General features: G+C 38.2%; 1 protein-coding gene across 2 annotated transcripts in view; it reads right to left on the bottom strand.

Moving 5' to 3' along the window:
• Nucleotides 1-5,621: 5,621 nt before the first annotated feature.
• The window catches only part of CRY1 (cryptochrome circadian regulator 1), a 39,720-nt gene continuing 25,383 nt past the window's right edge, over nt 5,622-19,958 (bottom strand). The window contains exons 3-14 of one of the 2 annotated variants that reach the window (XM_066183980.1): nt 18,723-18,865; nt 17,161-17,345; nt 15,728-15,816; nt 15,022-15,162; nt 14,615-14,926; nt 11,983-12,134; nt 11,673-11,875; nt 10,813-10,914; nt 9,712-9,804; nt 8,470-8,541; nt 8,255-8,362; nt 5,622-6,288 (exon numbers count right to left, since the gene is read on the bottom strand). In XM_066183980.1, coding sequence (XP_066040077.1) covers nt 8,259-8,362; nt 8,470-8,541; nt 9,712-9,804; nt 10,813-10,914; nt 11,673-11,875; nt 11,983-12,134; nt 14,615-14,926; nt 15,022-15,162; nt 15,728-15,816; nt 17,161-17,345; nt 18,723-18,865 — 1,596 coding nt within the window. In that variant the 3' untranslated portion in view covers nt 5,622-6,288; nt 8,255-8,258. The remainder of the gene's footprint in view (nt 6,289-8,254; nt 8,363-8,469; nt 8,542-9,711; nt 9,805-10,812; nt 10,915-11,672; nt 11,876-11,982; nt 12,135-14,614; nt 14,927-15,021; nt 15,163-15,727; nt 15,817-17,160; nt 17,346-18,722; nt 18,866-19,958) is intronic. The other variant, XM_066183981.1, reaches the window with a different exon arrangement.

The following is a 19,958-nucleotide window of genomic DNA, read 5'->3' as shown; positions in this document are numbered from 1 at the left end:
GGATTTGTAGAGAATTCTCAAAGCCTGACAGAAGGCTCATGTAGTATGTATCTGTATGCAAACTTTGAGATAAGAAATGCTGACTTAGAAATGCCATGGAATAGGACAGACATTGTTGAGAGAGAAATGGAACTGGAAACAAGTTTCAGATGATGGCCTTGCAAATAAGACTAGATACTTTGGAGAAACAGAACTATGAAAAGTGCATTGTATTAGGACCCACAAGGGGTGATTTTAGATGACTGGCTTTAAGGCATTAACAGCATTGTGTGGCAAAAGTTGATAGGCCAAGAAACATTTATAATGTATTGTAATTAGGAAATAGTTGGCTTCTGATTGTGATGGCATCTATATTGTCTCACCCTTCACATGAGACTGAAAATGGAATAAAAGTTTTTAAAACGCCTCTCAGTTGCCCCATCTCTGGGTCAGAAAAAGAGTATAAACTTACAAGTAAGTGCTGTAATTAGTAGCATTTGAAGTCAAAAATAAAATCAAAGCCTGCCTGCTCTAATTACAAAAAAATACACATATGCAAACATTTTGCATGAGGCAAGACAGTCCCTTAAGTCCCAGGCAAGCTCTGCTGAGCACACAAGAGGGATGCTGAAGCACCCAGGAGAACTGCCCTATAGCAGGGAGAAATGCCCAGTGTGCTACCCCTAGAATTCTTCTTTCCTGGAGGGGCTGGCAGCAGAACTGGGACCAAATCCATCAAAATCCACAAGCGCTTGGAAACCAAACCCTACGCAATGCAAGCATTACAGAAATTTGTAACACTGTGTAGCACCTAAAATACCCGCAAGGATTATTTCCTCCCCTTCTTCACCCTCTTAAGAAAAAGGCTTATAACAGAACAATTATCCAGTTGGCCAAGACATAATGGATGGTAAATGCATCCATAAACCCTTATCTACCAATGGACTTCCATTTCTTACTTGTTTTTTTTTTAACTTCTTTCCTTCAGCTGGCAACTTTCCTTACACCATCCCTTTAATTTTCCTTCTTCCCTCCCTAAGGCTCCTGCAAAAATCCTTCCTGACTTCCATCATCTTCCTTCCATCCATTTGCCAAGCTTTCTTGAAATCCCCTGTTCTTGGGTGTGTAGCAGCTGTGTACTCTGAAGTCTTAATGCAATATCATTTATGTTTGTTGGTGCAAGGCAATCCTCAGAACGGGGATGTGTTTCCACCACTATCAGGCAAAGATGATTTTGCTTAAAAGTATTCCTAGCTTGGTCAGGGTAAAAGGCACTTGAGAAAAAAGTATGGTCCAGATAATTAAAGACCTTGTGATGACCACATGGTCTGAAGCTCTAGGAAGCCAAACAGACCTGAAGAAAATTCTCCCCCTCTGCAATTGCTGCTTATAAATTGCTCTTATTATTAAAAAATGTGCTCATTGGTACTCCCAGTCAGAACGATCATAGTTAATAAGATTATCTTCTTGTGTTTTGTGTAATTAGTAGGGGTAAGAAAAGCAGAGAAAACGATAATTTACCTTGCATTAGGTGCACAAGTTTTCACTTACCACAGATTCTTGGATGCAATCCTGCACATTGGCTGCACTTCGGCATTTTGCAGTTCTCCTTTAAGAGTTCTGGATTTTGAAATTTCCACTAAGACCTCTTGCAAGCAAGCAAGCCAACAGCATCCCAAAGAATGAATCTCCTTTTGGGTCTCTTTTCCATTTCTTTTATGCCTCTTCTGTCTTTCTGTTCTGCAGGCAATTTTGTAAAAAATATTGAAATCAACTCTATTTGCATTCTTTAGTTTAATATTGAATTAATTTTGCATTTGCGGTGCACACTATTCAAAAGCAGGAGCTTAGATCCCTTGAAATCAACATTAAAATTATTTCACAATGTCTGCTTTAAATTTCCCTGTGCTTTTTGGATCAATGCAAATTTCCCCTCTGCCCAGAAATTTTCACCACTCCTGAAACTTTAAATTTCTGGGGGGGGAAAAAAATTGCAATAAGCGTTCGAGTTGAAAGCTGAGGTAGCGAGCGAAGTGTGAGAATGTCATTCGCTTAGTCCTTAAAGGGCGGGAATTCTTGCCCAAAGAACACTTTTCTACTGGAAATAAGGAGTACAAAGAAGAGAAAGGAGGCTCTCTTTGTAGCCTGCTTAATCTAATCTGATCTAATCTAATCTAACCTAATCTAATGCAGAACAACACGGCCGCCAGGAAGAGCCTGTGCACGAAGGCTTTGGTTGTGGGGAGAGCTTTGCCTCAGTCTGTTCAGCAGCTCCGTGATAGAGCAGAGACAAGAACCTGCATCTCACCTGTCCTGGCTCCATGCTTTGGCCCAAAAAGGCTCCCCGGGGTCACCAACAGCCCAGTAAATATTTTAAATAGGTACAAACTTTGACAATACTTAAGAACTGACTTACAGAAACAATCTCTAGGCAAAGTGCATTTGAAAAAGAGTATGTATGTCTGTGCAGGCAAGCACACACGGCAGTGTTCCTGAAGAGCAACTTTCAGAGTAACAGAAGAGGTTTGGTTTCTGACGGGGAAGCACAGGGTAGTTATTGTGCAGCCATTCTACAATTCCCACGTATTTTCCCTTCTCCGGAGTACTTTGCGCCCAGGATATTCGGGATGACGAGGAGCTCAGGGCCGCGCTCACAGCGCCCCCTGCAGGCCCAGCGCCGCTCAGCAACAACAACGCCGGGCCCCCAGCAGGAAGCCGGCACAGCTCCGTGCCAGGCACTCCCAAAAATGATAAACGAACTCCGCCCAGCCAGCGCCGGCACAAACACTCCCCGGCAACCTCAAGGGGTTTGTGTTTTAACTCCTTTTGTTCCCGTCCTTTCAAAAACCTCTGCAAGCAGCTAGCACCAGTACAAGACGGGTCAAAATTCCTTTGCAACCGCTCAGGGTTCCAAATGCTTGAAGACACTTAAAAGCTACTTTTTTTTTTTTTTTTTTTTTTTTTTTTTTTTTTTTTTTTTTTTTTTTAAATTCCATCCCATATATCTCCTAAAGTTCACCCTGCATGCTGCTGGAGTACATTTTTTGGTTTCCAAAACCCACAAGTCTGCGAACTCTCCTCTCCTCATCTCCTACCAGCCCAGGGAAGGGCCAGCTAAATCCCTTGGGAACAGAACTTTTTGGAGGACTATTTTAAGCTCCGTTTCTGGAGGAGAGATCTGATAAGCAACAATATCCCGGCCCTTATTCCATACTGGATTTATAGCACGTGTTCAACTCCTTGAAAAATCACAAAAGGGGTAGTGGGGGTGTGGAGAGAAAAACCCTATGTTACAATGGTTTTAGTAATTCTTTAATGTGCAAAGCCTTCACCTTTTTTTATTTATTTTTGTGGTCACAGCATTTAGTAGGTTGGAGGGGAAGAATTCGAGGCAAAGGGCTTTTATGAGGCTATTGCACTCTGAAAGCAACTTCTCCCCTCTCTCACACTAAACTGATCACAGACTGTTTCTTCCACCACAGTCCTGAGACCAGAACTCCTTCAAGCTAGCACACAAGCAGAACAGCATCTCCACAGATTTTCCTTTGCAAATCCAAGGATTTGCCTACGCCAAGAGGAACACTCCTTTCAGCACTTAAGAAGGGGGGGAGGGGATTAACTTACCATAAAAATAAAGTCTTTGGGAAATTTCTTCTTTCACCTACTGAACTTCCAGACTAGTTGGGGGAAGGTAATATTTAAGCAGATTTTATTACCTTGATGAAGTTTCCCTGTGGGAGTTTCATAGGCTAATCATTCAGAAAATCTAGGTGGAATATTTAATTTAGTATGGTTTGGCTTTTTTAATGGTATGATTTTTTTAATATAAGGTTAGCAGAAAAAATTAGCATTATCTTGACAGAGTAACATGTCTTCAGGCAGGCTCGGCCTATTTTTTTCTATTTTCAGACTACTTAAACTAAGAAAAGGATTGTTTATTCTTCTTATTATGTATGTCCCTAGGGAACCCTTCCATTTTATTTGGACTGATCTGTGGAAAACACTTAGCATCTGGTTCTCTATTCTTACCATTGAATTTTTTCATCAATTTCAAACATTCTCTACCTCAAGACAGAAGACATGCCTCTATTTTCTTAGCAGTACTTTTGATTTTGCCATTGTATACAAATCAGTATGCAGAGATATTTACATTAACAACTATAATCTAAAATCTAGTACCATGGTAATTTATTCTGCCACAAGAGCTCAGCTGCATATGTTGTTAACCCAAAGTTCTAATCTAAATTTTAAACCGATGCACAGAAGTGTCCCGTCTAGAAGTCACCAATGTGATACTAAGAACAAGAAAATTAACTCCTCTCACTTTGAAATTAATGAATAATTAATACCAACCATGCGAAGTTTAACAAAGACAAGTGCTGGATTCTGCACCTGGGATGGGGCAACCCTGGATGTACGCACAGACTGGGAAATAAGATGCTGGCAAGGAGTGCCATTGAAAGGGACCTGAGGGTCCTGCTCAATGTCATATTGAACATGAGTCAGCAGTGCCCTGGCAGCCAGGAGGGCCACCCATGTCCTGGGGGACATCAGGCCCAGCATCGCCAGCCAGGCAAGGGAGAGGATTGTCCTGCTCGGCTCTGCTCTGGGGCGGCCTCACCTCCAGTGCTGGGGGAGTTTGGGGAGTCAACGTAAGAAGGATCTAAAGCTCTCAGCCCAAAGGAGGGCAGCAAGGATGGTGAGGGGCCTTGAGGGGAAGCTGTATGAGGAGCAGCTGAGGGCACTTGGTCTGTTCAGCCTGGAGGAGACAGATGAGATGTCATTGCAGTCTGCAACTTCCTCATGAGGGGAAGAGGAGGGGTAGGCACTCATCTCTTCTCTGTGGTCACCAGTGACAGAACCTGGGAGACTGGCCTGAAGTCGTTTCAGGAGAGGTTTATGTTGGCTATCCAGAAAAGGTTCTTCACCAGAGGATGGTTGGGCACTGGAACTACATCCTCAGGGATGTAGTCACAGCACCAAGCCTGAGAGACTTCGAGAAGCGTTTGGACAACGCTCTCAGGTACATGGTGCCTGAGATTCTTGGGGATGGTGCTGTGCAGGGCCAGAAGTTGGATTCGGCGACTCTTCTGGGTCCCTTCCAACTCAGGATATTCTAGGATTTTAATTTGGGCACCCATTCAAGTAGGAAACTAACCTAGTCATATGCAGATTCATACTGCTTCTTCAGAGATCTTAATGGTCTGAGAAAACACTTAGACAAAACTTCTCTAAGCATTTGAGACAGTATTGACTGGAGCATTCAAGCAAGTCTGAAATCAACATCCTCAAAAAGCAGCAAATTAAATGGGTTGCAGGAAAGACTTCGGAGCTATCAAGGACATTGTACTTATAGCAGGGGAAAAAACCAACCCAAACACCTCGATTGTGAAGAAACACTTAATAAATACATCAGTGAAAAACAGTTAATGGTCAGAAGACACACATGCAGTTTCAAGGAAAAGGACTGGATAATTTGAATATTGTTTTGCTTCAGTGTTATGAAAATTGGAAGTAAAAGGTAATATAGTTCATTGTGACTTCCAGATTCAGTTTAAAGAGAGTATTTCTCCTCCTTCCTGAAACAGTTCTGTTTGGAAATTTAAGCTGGAGCAATAGAGCACACAAGAAACACATGTATCTATATATACAATTTCCTTTTATTAACAAGGTATGTCATTACTGAACAAGGCAACTGAGAAATACAAGGACTGGACATATACATGAAAATCTTACAACTCGACTAAAATTGGCATGTGTTTTATATACAGATGTGATTAACTATGGTTACAACTCTACTGTATTTGATTAAACACAGTCCTGACCACTTACATTATGAAAATATGAAGTTGATCATACAGAGCTCAAGTATGGAATCTAAAAATAATAACAATTTAAAAACTTCCAAACTTTCTATTTTCATTTGTTTTTCAGAACAGCACTTATAGCTTTTCCTACGACCATATACATGAAAGATTATCAAAAATATATTGATGGGCCTATCACTAATCATGAATATTTATATTTACAATAAGTTAGCAAATTCTTCACCAAATACTTTATATACAAAACTCAATTTGCCCTTTGTGAAAGAGTCATTAAAAAGTTAAAAACCATAGAAATGCCAGTTAGAAATAATGCATTCCAAAAATTGGACTTGTTTTTAACAACTGAGAACAATTGAAAATAATTTATGAAAAAGTATGTAATTTTAGAACATGAACTCTCACAACACTTTAATTCCAATAAAGAGTTGCAGGAATTTTGTCCCATGTGTTCTTAGAGTGGCAAACTTCTCTTCCAATCAAGCTGCAAGAAAAAAAGAAAAAAAATATTCTTAAGCAGTTTGATGTGTTTGAAGACAGAAGTCATTCAAGGGACCAGCATTGTTTCCCCCCTTCTCAATGCAGGAAGCCCTGTCCCAATCTGTATTGACCCAAATACTCAGAATTCTTATTTCTCACCTTAGAGGCTAAAAGGAGAAGGAAACAAAATAAGAGAAACCCAACAAAAGCCTCTGTACTTTAGTGCTATTCAGAAGTGCACAACCTTTTGCCAGCAGTGTTTTTGAGTATGATCTTGGCTGATGTTTGTATTGACTATAATGCTTTTGCAGAGTACTTTGAACACCCCTAACAAAATCATCTTCTCTGCCAAACTAAAAACCCCTCCAACCTGTCTCTCAATTGAAAAAGAGCTTAGACAGGAACCAGACGTTCGCTCTGCAGGTACTTCTTCTACACAGACACGAGCACCTAAGGAATTCTGCAATACAAAACATGGATGCTGAATGAATCTACACATACTAAGGATTAGACAGCTACTGAAACACAGACTCTCTTGGAATTATGTTCTACTCCGGCCCATCCAAATAACAGAAATCAGTTTGAGAACACAGAAGCAGTTTACAGGGCTTCCAGTATGTGAGAAAATAGCAGATGGATCACTCACTAAGGTCTCAGCTCACTTCCTCAATTGACAGCATTATGGAAACAATGCTGTGGTTCTGCACGGAATCAAATCAGTACGACACAATTGTTCCTAATGCACCGCAGTAACTTTGACAAAGTGCTGCCACTGTATAACAAGCAAAATTACATCTTGCTGTCAAAACCAAATGAAGTAGACTGAATTTCCCTTTTTATCTCTAGAGATGATGAATGTATCTCCTACACTTGTTGTATGGAATCCCTGTTTTCCAGTTCCAACAGTGTCTCTCCATGTGCTATTATCTCAATTGTTGTGCTATTCTTACTCATTCTTCATTTCATAATGACCAATGCTCCACTTTGGTTTTTTAAAACATCTCAATCACCTTTAACCTTTGCAGCTGCACTCCCAGCCCTGAAATCCTGTCCCCTCTTATTTCAGGCAGTCCTCCATTATTTGGCTTTCCTCCTTAGTAATTACTCTTTAATTTAGTCCTAATTATTTTCAGGTCATCTTCCTTGTTCCTCTCAAATCAAGCTTACTGGGGGAAGAGGTATAGCAATTTTGGCCTTCTCTTTCCTCTATCGTGTTCCCAACTTAATCCAAAAACCACAATCGACTTATCTTCTCTATGTTGATGATTTTACACATAAAAAACTCCTTCTCCAGTTTTCTGCTTCTCTCTCCACATTTTCACACCTATTTGTGTGCACCCATCTACAATGCCTTCTCCAAATTCAAGTCTTTTTCACCACAGCTTGACAAACTTGGGCAGTCTGAATAACCTGCTTCAATTACAGAACAATGACAAAGGCTCACATCTTCAAATCTTATTTGTCCCTACATCTTCACACTCAAGAACCACATCAGCATTTTGCAGGTTTTTGGCAGTATCTCTCTGCTTAGTCCACTTACATATCTAAACTAATCCAGGCCCTGAGCTCTACCTCTTAAGTTGTCTTAGTCTCCTGATCCAGGTCACCATACATTCACACAAACAATGCTACTGGCACAACTTAAGGTGAGATGTGGGAGCAGAGAGTAACTGAAGCTACTTAAGCAGCTCTGCATTAAAACCACAGTTTATCCATCTTCCGTTCGTTAACACCTGGATCTGTGTCTGATAATCTTCAGTCTGGCTCTATTTTTGCAACCTCTTCCTTTTGGCATACTTCAAAAACTCTTAGAGAGAGCTAGGATTTCATTCTGTCTGTTTGTAGAGTCCCCAGAAAAGAAATATTCACAGCAACAGTTTAGGATCCTTTGCATTGCAGTGACATGAATGTTATCACAGACACAAAATTTGTACAGAACTTTGATAACTTTAAGGTGCCTCAGATCTTACCAGTTTAATTTGTGCTCTGTCGCTGGACTTTTGGTCCAACGCTCTGAGTTTCTTCTTCTGGATTTGGGCGTTTCCCTGCACTAATGCCAGTACCAAGGGCCGTTCTTCCTGATAATTTAAAATCAGTGTTTACATTAAGACTCTATTGCACCCTTATACATCCAAGAAAAGTGTTTGGTTTTGGTTTGGTTTTTTTTTGTTGATGTTTAAATTACCTGCTTGCAATAAGTGTGATTGCTGATTGTCTCCATGAGCATAGTGTAAGATACTACTTGCTTGACAGTAACCTGTTCAGATACAGTAGATATTTATTATACTACATAAAATTTAGAGCTTCAAGCAAGTGTAAAATTATGTTCTTTACGACAACAAAAAGGAGCAAATTGATTTATTTTCCATAATCAAGAAAAATCCTGCCAGAAACTATCCTGAATGCAGAGGAGCTCTTATGCAAAAGAAAAAGAAGCCTCATGCTAGTCTACAGCAGTTAAGCATATATGCACTTATATCTGCAGAGTGAACAACATTTAGTGCCTACATATTTATGCATTATATTTGCAACAAGCAGAATGCTTGTATATCCAAACATTAAGTTGCTATAAATTTTAACATTACGTCTACCAAGTCTCCTTATCCTTTTTATTATTTTGTTTTAGCAATGCTAATGAATCCCTGGCATAACTTAGTTGTGGAAAAACAAAAAAAAAGCAAGTAACTTAAAAGAAAGACGAGAACTTTCTTCTGGTTCATGTAAACTATCTACTGGCAACCTTGAAACTGTGTGTTCTGCATGAATAGTGTAATCAGCAGAAACAGTTGCAAGGTTTCTGGTTCTGAACAGTTGTGGTGTTCAGGTTAAGTTCTGGGTGCTTAAACAAAACACAGGTAACAGCCTTTCCTGATCAGTAAACACATCACCTCTGTTAAGACTGCAAAGAAACAAACAGTTGGGTTAAATTTCGTTGCAACTTGGATTTATCACAAACCACAGCTTAAGGTTGTGTATAGATAAAGTAACAAATACCTGCTTCCACAATAAGAGACTATCCACAAAAAGCTGTGGAAATTAATAATATATGGAAAGAGTGGTAGTGAAATCAGGGAAAAGATATCATACAAATTTTGCTATCCAATACACACAGTGAACTTCTGGTTTTCAGCTTCTTTTAAAGTAGCCTAGGATAATGTTTATTAATTTATTTAGTCACACTTTTGATCCCTCCCACTCACAAAATACAAATACTGATCTAGATGAGCACTTTAGAGATAAAAATGACAAGACAAGCAAGTTTACGCTAAGAAATAATTTCTATGTTTCAAGAACAGAAACAAGGTCAGTTCATGTTGTAGACAGCCGCTGTCACCCAAAATCTATCCATGCTACTTTGATGTTTTGTCTGGTTTTCCATAGTTGCAAGGATTTGGAGATCCTCTACAGACAGCCACTGCCACAATACCTTGCTGCTGAATTCCACTTGTTCCTGTATGAGAGTCTCCCAGGGCACATGACTGAACAACAGAATGACCATCACCAGTTCCCAGCTGAGCTCCTGGAGAGGCAGGGAGAAGACTTAAACAAAATAGAAGGTACAACTCCACTTCTGGGATTTAAAAAGTGGGGAGTTTACCCCCCTCTTCAAGAGATAGGCTTTTTATTATGGCTTTTAAACTTTATTTTTTTGAAACCACCTCATTACAGGTCCAAAGCTCTAACAGTTTTTGTCTTTCCAAATTTACTGAACCTCCTACAAAAGGAATACATTTCTAATATGAAAAGTGTAAGAACACGTATACCTAAATGCATTTTAAAGAGAAAAGAGTGCACATAATGTTCATTTTTTAAAAATAAACCCTTCTTGTCTTACACACATGCTAAACTTATAAGAAATAAAAGCTCAAGCACCCAGCTTTACAGAGTTTGTATTTTAAATCTTTAGAAGAGCTGTACTGGCTAAGAACAGTAAGGTCCATCTTCCTCCACCATCTGCTTCTAACCTTGACTAAAGCCTACGAAGAACATAAAACCAGTAGATTTCCAGTTCTGCTGTATACTTTACATTGAAGAGTCTAACGTTTACATAGTATTTAAGATACACAATGGGTTAATACAATCTTAATACTGTTCTTATTTCTTCTTCGTAGAAATAAACTCCAGTAAGCAATCTAATGCCAGCATTAGAAAACTTTACAAGTTAATAATTCTCACTTGAACGTTCACAAGCCACTCCTTATTATAAATATCAGGATGCTTATACACTTCTAGGAGAAAATCATATTCAAATGCTTTTGAAATAAAATTGTTTGATACTAGCTAATGAGTAATTTTTGGAGGGGGAAAAACACAGGTGAAAAATATTTGCATATTTGAGATTTAAAAAATGATTTAATGATGTCTACATACAAATACTATCTAACAGTGAATAAATTAAAAAATATTTGTGACTTGCGCTCAAAATTATCTTACGAAAGCAGTTCTTTCTTAAAAAATGGCAAGGGTATTGTAAAAGTCCATGTAGTTCAGTCCCAATAATTATATGTATTGAAAGAATTTGACTGACCTCCTGTACTACCACAACCAGAAATGCTTTCTCCTGGTGAATAGCCCATCAGGCCACCATTTCCATTTCCATTTGGATTAGAAGGCACAGTTGCAAGAAGACCTAAAAAACAAAGCAAAATATATAAGAAAGATAACAAGAAAAAAAAAAATCAAGTGCAGCATTCTGTTTTCCTTGTGATAGCCAATTCTCCACCCTCACCTTGAGTGGCTTACTTTTATGACAGCAGAACACCTCTCCGTCGTGCCTGCTTCTGTTTCTTGCTAAATAATTTTAGTTCACATTTACTTAACTTAAATTTTTCTACATCATATTCCGGTTAACTTTTCCAATTGTCCTTAGTAACACATGTCTAATATGTTGAGTTTAAGTGCAACAAATGCTGATTCAATACCCAGTATCTGAACATACTGGCTGCTCACATCTTCCTGAGCAGTACAATGCACCTGGTTTACCTCTCAGAGCAAAGGGGAAGAATCTACCAGGGACTGGGTTGGTGCCTACTTCTGCAACAGCACTTGCATATGCAAATGCAGTATCACTGAAGTTACGAATCATACTAAATTTCTAATCACTGGTACTAAAACTTAACTGTACGAAAGTTTATCAGAATGCACAAAAGGCCCAGCTTAACAAAAGCATTTCCAAAGACCCATAGAAAAAAAAAATCCAGGCAATATTTGGAGAGGCATTCCCCTCAAACTCTTCCCTTTCTCAGTTATGTATTTACTTGGATACAAACCCCGGCCACCACCCTGAGCTTAGACCTGACTCACATTGCTATGAGACTAAATATTTTATTGCTAGAAGGTGAGAGAAGTTTAAAAGAAATAAATAAAGCAAATAATCTATAACCATACCCAGTCCTCTGTATCGTGAAAGCTGCTGGTAGATCTGTTTCATCCTCTCAATATTCAGACGGCTTGCCTCTGCATGGTTTACCATTGGTTTGGGATAATTAACACCTATAATACATTTTGCAGCCTTCTGGATGCTCTCTGGGGCATTCCAAGGATCATAGATGTATTTTGCAGGGAAACCTCTAAGTACTGGTAAATAACGTCTTTAAAAAAATAACAACAAGGTAAAAAGGTCATGTTAAGTATAAAGCTGCTTGATAGTTTAAGCAACTCATGAATCAATCATTGCCATTTCTGGATTGTGAGTTACCTGATATAATCCCCATTTGGGTCAGTTCTTCTGCCAAAACCCACCGGGCAGTAGCAGTGAAAAAACTGCTGAAAGAAGGAACTACAGGATAGCCACATCCAGCTTCCAGCGTTCACGCTCCAATCTGCATCAAGTAACAGCTCTTCAAAGACCTTAAGAAATCAGTGCAACAAGTTAGTCTGGGCATGGCACACGTTCAAGACACCTACCTTCGCAAGATTAGTTCCTGAGTTTCTGATTTAAGCTCTTTCTTACCTGGCAGCATTCACAGAATGCTCAGTATGGAACTGCAAATGCCTTAATGCCAAACTCAAGAACAAAAGAAAATCAAAACCAGGCTTTTATCCTGTAAACAAACTTGTAAACATCTCAGGAGGCTACACACTTTTAGATAAACACATCCTTGAAAAATAAATCCCCAAAGGACGGCTGAAGCCTCGTGGCTTCCAAGTGGCATCTGCTGTTTTCAGAAGAATTGCTTCATCACATCACAGTTGAGTAAGCTTTGCAAACTTCCAGGGAGCATACAAAGTACATTTTGAACTCAAATTGCTGGTCTGAATACCTCAACTTGCACAGCACTTTTCACTATGTGAGGAATCCCAAGAGTAGAATTCACGAGTTTCAGGGCAGCACAGACATGCAGAAGTTGTGCTCTTGAAGGCTAATAGTTAATCTAGCAAGTCACAGTTTTGAGAACACACTCGGATTCCTGGAGGCATTATGAACAACCAAGAACACTGAAGGATGGTGTGATAGATAACGAATTCTGGTCTGAAAACCAAAAAAACCCAAAACCAAAACAAAACAACCAAACAAAAACCACCAACAAACAAAAACCCAAACAAAAAACAAACAAACAAAAACTTCCAAACACTTTAATTCTAATTTGCTACCCCTATTATATTTAAAAAAAAAACTCTAAAACAACAAAACATGAGAAAGTTGGAGCCCAGTAGCTGTGAAACATTCAAGCTTCTAGCACCGATTATTTTTTCATCTTCAACACAGACAGTACTAACTTGTACAAAAGGAAGTTTATCTGCTCAGTCAGATCACTAGCAATGCAGGCTGACAAAAAACAGAGCAAAGCCTCATTCTGTGAAGGACAACGCTAAAGGACTTTTTATAAAAAGAGTGCACCTAGAAGTAGTTTTAAGAACAGATACTTATTTAATACATATTTTTGCAAGTTCTGGGTTTTTTTTTTCAAACTTACATAATTTCTAGATGTTCAAGAGCAACCAGGTTTCTTCGTGCTAACGCACTAAAAACTCAACATCATAGTACTGCCACCCAACTTTAACTAATATTACTCCTATTCAAGGTCTAAATAAGGTAATACCACTAAACAGTGATCTCTCTCCTTATTCTCAATAAAGCATTCATTCCACAGCATACACTGTGTGTTACAAAAGTATCTTTTACTAAATATCTGCAACTACTTGCAAAAAAATTTGCTTTGAAGAAATAGGATTTATGTTAAAATGCTTTCAAAAAACGTTTCAAATAGATAGTGACCCATAATGCAACAAGATCTTTAGACATGAAGTGTGTTAGCACACAGTTGTTCCACTAGATGCTGCCATGTAGTAAGACTTTGGAAATAACACCACGTAGAAGGCCAGATTAACTTCTGCTAGCTATGGAAACTTGAGTTGAACATCGTCCCACTGCACAAGTCTGGGGCTTTCATATACCTGTATTATTGCAAAAGTAAGAACAAACTGCCATGTATCTGTAATGTACAGAGTAATTTATCTGTAAAATACTGAGTTACCTATGTATGCACATATTCAATGTCTGTATTTGTGAACTGCAGAAGTAACCAAATTTTTTTTTAATTGAAAGGTGTTTATTTACAACTGATTTGTTAAGAAAGGAAATTTCCTATGATTATATACATACAGAAATATAAGGTTAAAACCCTGATGGCAATTAACTTTTTTTAGATTTCAAAAATAAAATTGTCTGATTCTCAATTTTTCATAGATTGTTATTGCTCAGTAAAAGTTATGCTACGCTTCTAAAAATGTAAAATTGATTCAAAGGCTTAATTAGTGAGAATAAATGATTCCATTTTTTTCTTCAAAAACCTGACATCTTAGATGTGAACTTCAGCACCTCATACTTGCATAAAATTAACTGCATTGAGCCTTCAGCCAGATCACGTTGCCTTTAGTCGCAATTCTAACACTGGGCAAAGTGACAGAAATCGCTGAAAGGACATTCTCAGCTTTTCGTTTCCTCTCTTTAATTCTCATAGTACTTCCCCTTTGCAGGGAAGCAGATGAAAGATATGAACAGGAATTGTTCACACACAGAATGATTGGAAAAAATAAAAATCTAAATTACAATTGTTCTCCATGTTTATTTGTCAAGATTTAGGAAGAATTCTCAAATTTAAAAGAATTTCAGACCTATTCTGACTGCAAGAAACACTCTTAACATTCCAATAAACGGGGACATTCAAGAGGTAAAACTTCAGCATGCCTGGTTTATCAGAACCAATTTAGTTTTGCCCACAACTTAAGGTTTAAAATTCAACTTACACCACACAGTAACAATTCTAGAATGACTATCTGAAACTTTAACAGGCACTTTTATGAAATTCAAGAATAAGAAACAGTACCTTCATTCCTTCTTCCCAGCTAATCCAAAGGTCACCTCGAGTCAAAAAGCATGCTACAGCATGCCGGGCTAAATGGTGAATCCAACCTTCCTGACGAAGTTGTGTCATAATTGCATCAATCCAAGGAAAACCTGTCCTGCCTTCTGCCCATTTGGCCAAAGCCTCAGGATTCTTATCCCATGGAATTTGAACACAGATAGGATTCCCCTCCATTTTATCAAACCGTGGATTGTTAGTCGCCGCTGTGTAGAAAAATTCACGCCATAACAGCTGGCCATAGAGGGAGAGGGGAGGGGAGCTGTTCTTTTTTACCTGAAGATCATCATTAAAGAAAAACATTTTATTAGGAGAAGTAGGGGAAAGCCATGGCATCAAACAATATGTATCTGACAACACAGAAGTCCTACCTTTTTGTACAGATCCGTTAACTTGAAATAAAAGAGCCGACAGGACAAACAGCCAAAGCGGAGGTAGGGACTAAGCCCCGTAGGGCTTGCCAGAAGGGAATTTGCATTCATTCGTGGTCTTTCAAAGTTTGCTACCCAAGCCTTAAAAAAAACAAAACAAAACCCACACAGCAAAATCAGACTAGAGGCTACATAGCAACTTAGAAAGGGACAATCACAAACTGTGTGTAAACGAATCCAAGCAGTGGACAGATGGTCAGGTCACCTATGATACACAGGCGCTCCTTTTGAATCAGCAGAACCTCTAGAAGATAATTCAACTCAATGCAGAAGGCATGGACTGTCTTCCAGAACTATCTGTGCCTTTCTTTTAATTACACTGGAAACCTAGACAACTGCAATACATTAGTTGTCAGAGGAATTTCCCTTCAAAGTTATAAAATGTATGCTTCAAATAAAATTATTTCAAAAATAAATTTAATATTTTTTAGTACAGAAGAGCAAAACAGACTGTCTCTAAAATTCATATTAAAGATAATCTATTATCATCTTAAAAAAAAAACCTACTGACTTATATCATTGAGGCCTTGCATTCAAGTTTGTAGGTTTGATTTTTTTTTAACACAATTTGCCCAAATTCCTTTAGGTTTCACAGCAAAGACTATGTTTCCCAGATATGTCAGACTTGCAGTGATCTGAAACATACCTTTCGTTCTAAATGTCTTTCTAATCGTGTGAGAGCTTCAGTTTCTCCCCCTGGCCATACTGCAGAAGGCAGACCATCTGTGTCAAAACCTGAAAGACAAATTGGAACATGGAAATTGCTTGTTTGCTTATACTGTGAGGCAACAAAATCACAGCATATTGATACTTGACAAATGCATCTCTACTACTGAGAAAAACCCTAAGTTGGACACGTGAAAAGGTGTGTTTTAAAACAGTATGCAACCAAGTCTTCTCAAAGTATATCCAGTACCTCTAACTTGCAGCAAAACTCAAGTTTTTCCTTTTACATTTATATTAATATACATTACAAATTTTAGATGCTGAATGCTCTTACTTCAGTCCCAATTCTTCTGGGGGTTTTTTTGCATGAGGTGACCCCTCTATCATTTTCCAAATCGGCAATATGCAGGCTATCCTGAAACCATAACTTTTTTTTTTCTAAAATTGCTACTAGCAAGGAACAATTGCTTTTGTAATTTACAGAATGCCTAAAAACTTTTCCACCAAGTGTGAGTGCCATCTTCAGAACATTCCTAGATATCACTGACCTTGACTTAAATTACAGAGATAGTTAATTCGATGATAAATGCGTACATGAGCCACAAAAAAAGATAAAAAGAAGGTAATCAGATTTTTTTTCACACCCTCCCACCTGCCCCAAAATTCCTCACCAGATGCATGGGAGAACATGTCTGCCTATAGTTTAACCACTGCATAGTGAGATCATTTCTTCTTATAAAGGCTTTAAAACACAAGGTCTCTTTTGTGAGAGCTCAAATGGACTAGACAGGACAGTCACATGTTAACCAAAATCCACCCAGACCCTTTAGTTAGCAATTTGGAGGTCATAGCACATCTGCTTATATTTTGGGATGTGTGGGGGAACAGGAAAGAGATGAGGAGATTTACAGGACAATAGCTGATACTATTCCTTAAAATCACATTTACAGAAACGTAAGACTTCTTTCCCCCCAGAACCTTCTAAAGTAATTAACTGTCTTATTACTGGTTTTTTTTGGTATATCAAGAAAAGAGGGGTTTTTTTTAAACTAGTTTGTTAAACGACAGATTTATCACCTGAAGCACAAAGATACAAAGTGTATTTAATACAAAATGAAGCATCAAAGACTATTAATTAGTACCTTAATGATTATTTGGTACCCTGGGAAATCGGCTATGCTGTATTACAAAATGCCAAACAGTACTTAGTATAGTTTGACCTGAGCTCTCATTTACCAGAAAACAACCAAAATTTACAGAGTTGATTATCTTTTTTGGTTCCTTTCGTATGCCATAATTGCATCAGGTTAACAATTAACCATTAGCGGGACCTCACTTGTTTTAAGTATTGTACTGTTAGTGGTAGATTACATCTTATTTGTTTCAAAATGTCAAAGCAATCTCAGAACATACCCAGCTCTTCAAGTGATGGCACGCCATATTTCTCATCGTGGTCATCAGAAACTGGAGTAGTACATTTTTTCATTACTTCTGGGGTAATAGTCTCCACAGGCATCTCCAGGGGTTCCATTCTACTGATTAGGGTCTGAAATCGCTTATACGTAAGAGGAGGCTGTCCTCCATTTAATTCTATTATTCTATATTAAAAAAAAAAAAAAAAAAAAAAAAAAAAGAAGAGAAGCATGCCAGACAATATTATTTAACAGTTTTTCTTATCAAATATACACACCTACACATATACACAAATATCTTCTTACCTCCCTCCATCTTACATAGAATCCCAAATATACATGGTAATCCAAACAGTTAGAACTTAAATATACCATCCTTCTTTCCCCACTAGGGAGACATAAAAATTAACTGTTTATAACTAAGTCAATTTTTTTCATTCCTGGGCTACAGAAATTCCCTCATGAACAAGGATATAATGAAGGCAGACAGTTCAAGGCAAAGAAGAGAACAGATCAGTAAAGCAGACAGAGATCCCAGCTCCATACAGAAGTATCCAAGTCACGTCCAAGGCCATGGTATTTACATTCAAAGAAATTCACTTTCACCTTCTGGCACTGAGAACAGTAGTCGATATTAAAACTGTCTCAATGTTGGGAGAAATTAACATGTAACTTATACACACTGACTGCTGTAAAAGCACAGTTTCATTTTTGAATTGCCATTTCAAATATATGTGATGTCTTGGAGAAAAAAGAAAACTTCAAAGAAAAGTTTAAAAAGTGATAGATGGAACCAAATGCTTATTTAGCGAGGTGTTTGAGTGGGAGGGGAAAAAATGAATTTTCAATTTGAGGTTAAAAAAAGTCAGCTATTGGTTTCAAAAAGTAAATACTTCCAATTTCACTGCCCTCCCATGTGTCTAACATTATCTTATACATCAGCTTATAACAGAATAAAATGGGCAGCTACCACAATGAATCACTTTAATGTAAGAGAAGACAAGTTATACTTGTAACTAGTTTGTGGATTATGCTTCTGTAATAGGGAATTAACACTAATCCACTAAATAGATCTGTGGAAAAATATAAACAAGACATTAACTAAGGCAACACAGGGATAGCAAAAAATCCCTAATTTCTTATTGAATAGATAATTGGTAGGAAACAGTTTTTCTCACAGCTTGTGTACAGAAAGTGAAATAAAGACAAACCAAACAACTAAACAAAACCAGATGTGATTTGGGAAAAGTTACAGGCATGTTTGAGTAACTAAATTATAAATGGCAGCTAATCAACATGAACATTAGTTTCAAAAGAACTCCAAATCAAAACTGCATTTCAGAAACGGTTACATATCATTTTTTGGAGTTTAAAAGTTCTACTCAGTATGTAATAAAATTTGGATGGATGGATAAAAGTGAAACATAAAACAAATGTGTAGTTTTCAAAACTATGAACTGTTTCGTGTGGAAGGCAGCCCACAATACATAAATAAATACTACATAAAATTCTAAGGGGCTTTTTTTCCTCCTTTTTTAAAATCCAAGGTAAATGGTAACTTACTTGTCTAGGTCATACAACGTATGCGAAATCCGAACAATGACCTCCACTCCAGCTTCACTAGCCAGCTTCTTGATAGCTGCATCTCTTTCCTTCCCAAATGGTTCAGAATCATATTCAATAGAAAGTTTTGCAATGTTCCATTCCTACAACACAAACCAAAAGTGTGGTCCTTTAGCAACTCCAACTGCATGACTGAGGCTCAGGGAAAGGAGAACTGGAAGGACAGGGGCAGAATGGACCTCCAGCTATTACCTGTGGATAGTTATCAGAGATACAGAAAGATCCAAAATACATTAGGCACCCAGAATTACAAAAATAAAGTCCAACTTTTTGGCATCTAAGTAGCTATCAGGCATAAAAAAGCCTGTCCTATTACTGTAAGCGCTCACTGTAATGGAACAATTTCCATGTAAATTTTGAAACCACATCTCTAACTTTAGGATCCACATAACTTAAGAGACTCAACAGAAGGGGAATATGACAAAGGCTGTCTTCTGAACATGGATCAGCAGCAGTACCTTGCTCAGCAGAAAAGCTTTTTAAATATGCCTGTCAGCTTTAGCAGCAGAACCGAAGTTTCAAGGGAGGGGGGTGGAAATACTGCCCCACCCTATCACCAAACACTTTCTTTACCTTTTCCAAATCCCTTCTCCTCACTCAGACAATCTCTAAATGTAAAGATTTGAAATTAACTTTTAAAAAAAGAAAAAAGGCTGTCCTCTACAAAGAGAATGCCTTATGCCTTGAAGTCTAATATTCTTTATGTCACAGATTCTGTTACCAAGGCCAACAGTCACAGGTGAGGAAAAGGAAAGGAACAAAGGGATCAATAATGGCTAAGGCTTCTGCAACAGCAGGAAATTGGAAAGGTGAAATAGGCACAAGATGATCCTAGAAAGTCATCATGCCAAACTCAAATACCTTTCTAATCCCTCAGAATCTTAATGACTTGATTTAATATACCGTAGTATTTCAGAGAATTAGATTTACACCAGAGACAAGGGCACTCAATGCTAAACACCTGGGGTGCTATTTCACTTCTGAACTACACCTCTCTCCTAGATGAAGCCCAGCCCTAAGCACAGATGATTCCAAGGAGTGCTTGCTCTTTGAAACAAGGCTGGGATCCCACCATCCTTAAGCCTGCCAAGACTAACCCGGCAGGCCTTGAATCCTCAAGAAACCTCCTACACCATCATGTAACATTTACTTCCCATTTCATAATGCTTCATAACA

The sequence above is a fragment of the Chamaea fasciata genome, unplaced genomic scaffold (assembly GCF_029207755.1).
Source record: "Chamaea fasciata isolate MVZ Bird 193981 ecotype frontalis unplaced genomic scaffold, bChaFas1.0.hap1 SCAF_5, whole genome shotgun sequence".
Taxonomy (NCBI): Eukaryota; Metazoa; Chordata; class Aves; order Passeriformes; family Sylviidae; genus Chamaea; species Chamaea fasciata.
The sequence above is the reverse complement of the archived record's forward strand: the minus strand, read 5'-3'. Positions and strand labels throughout refer to the sequence as shown.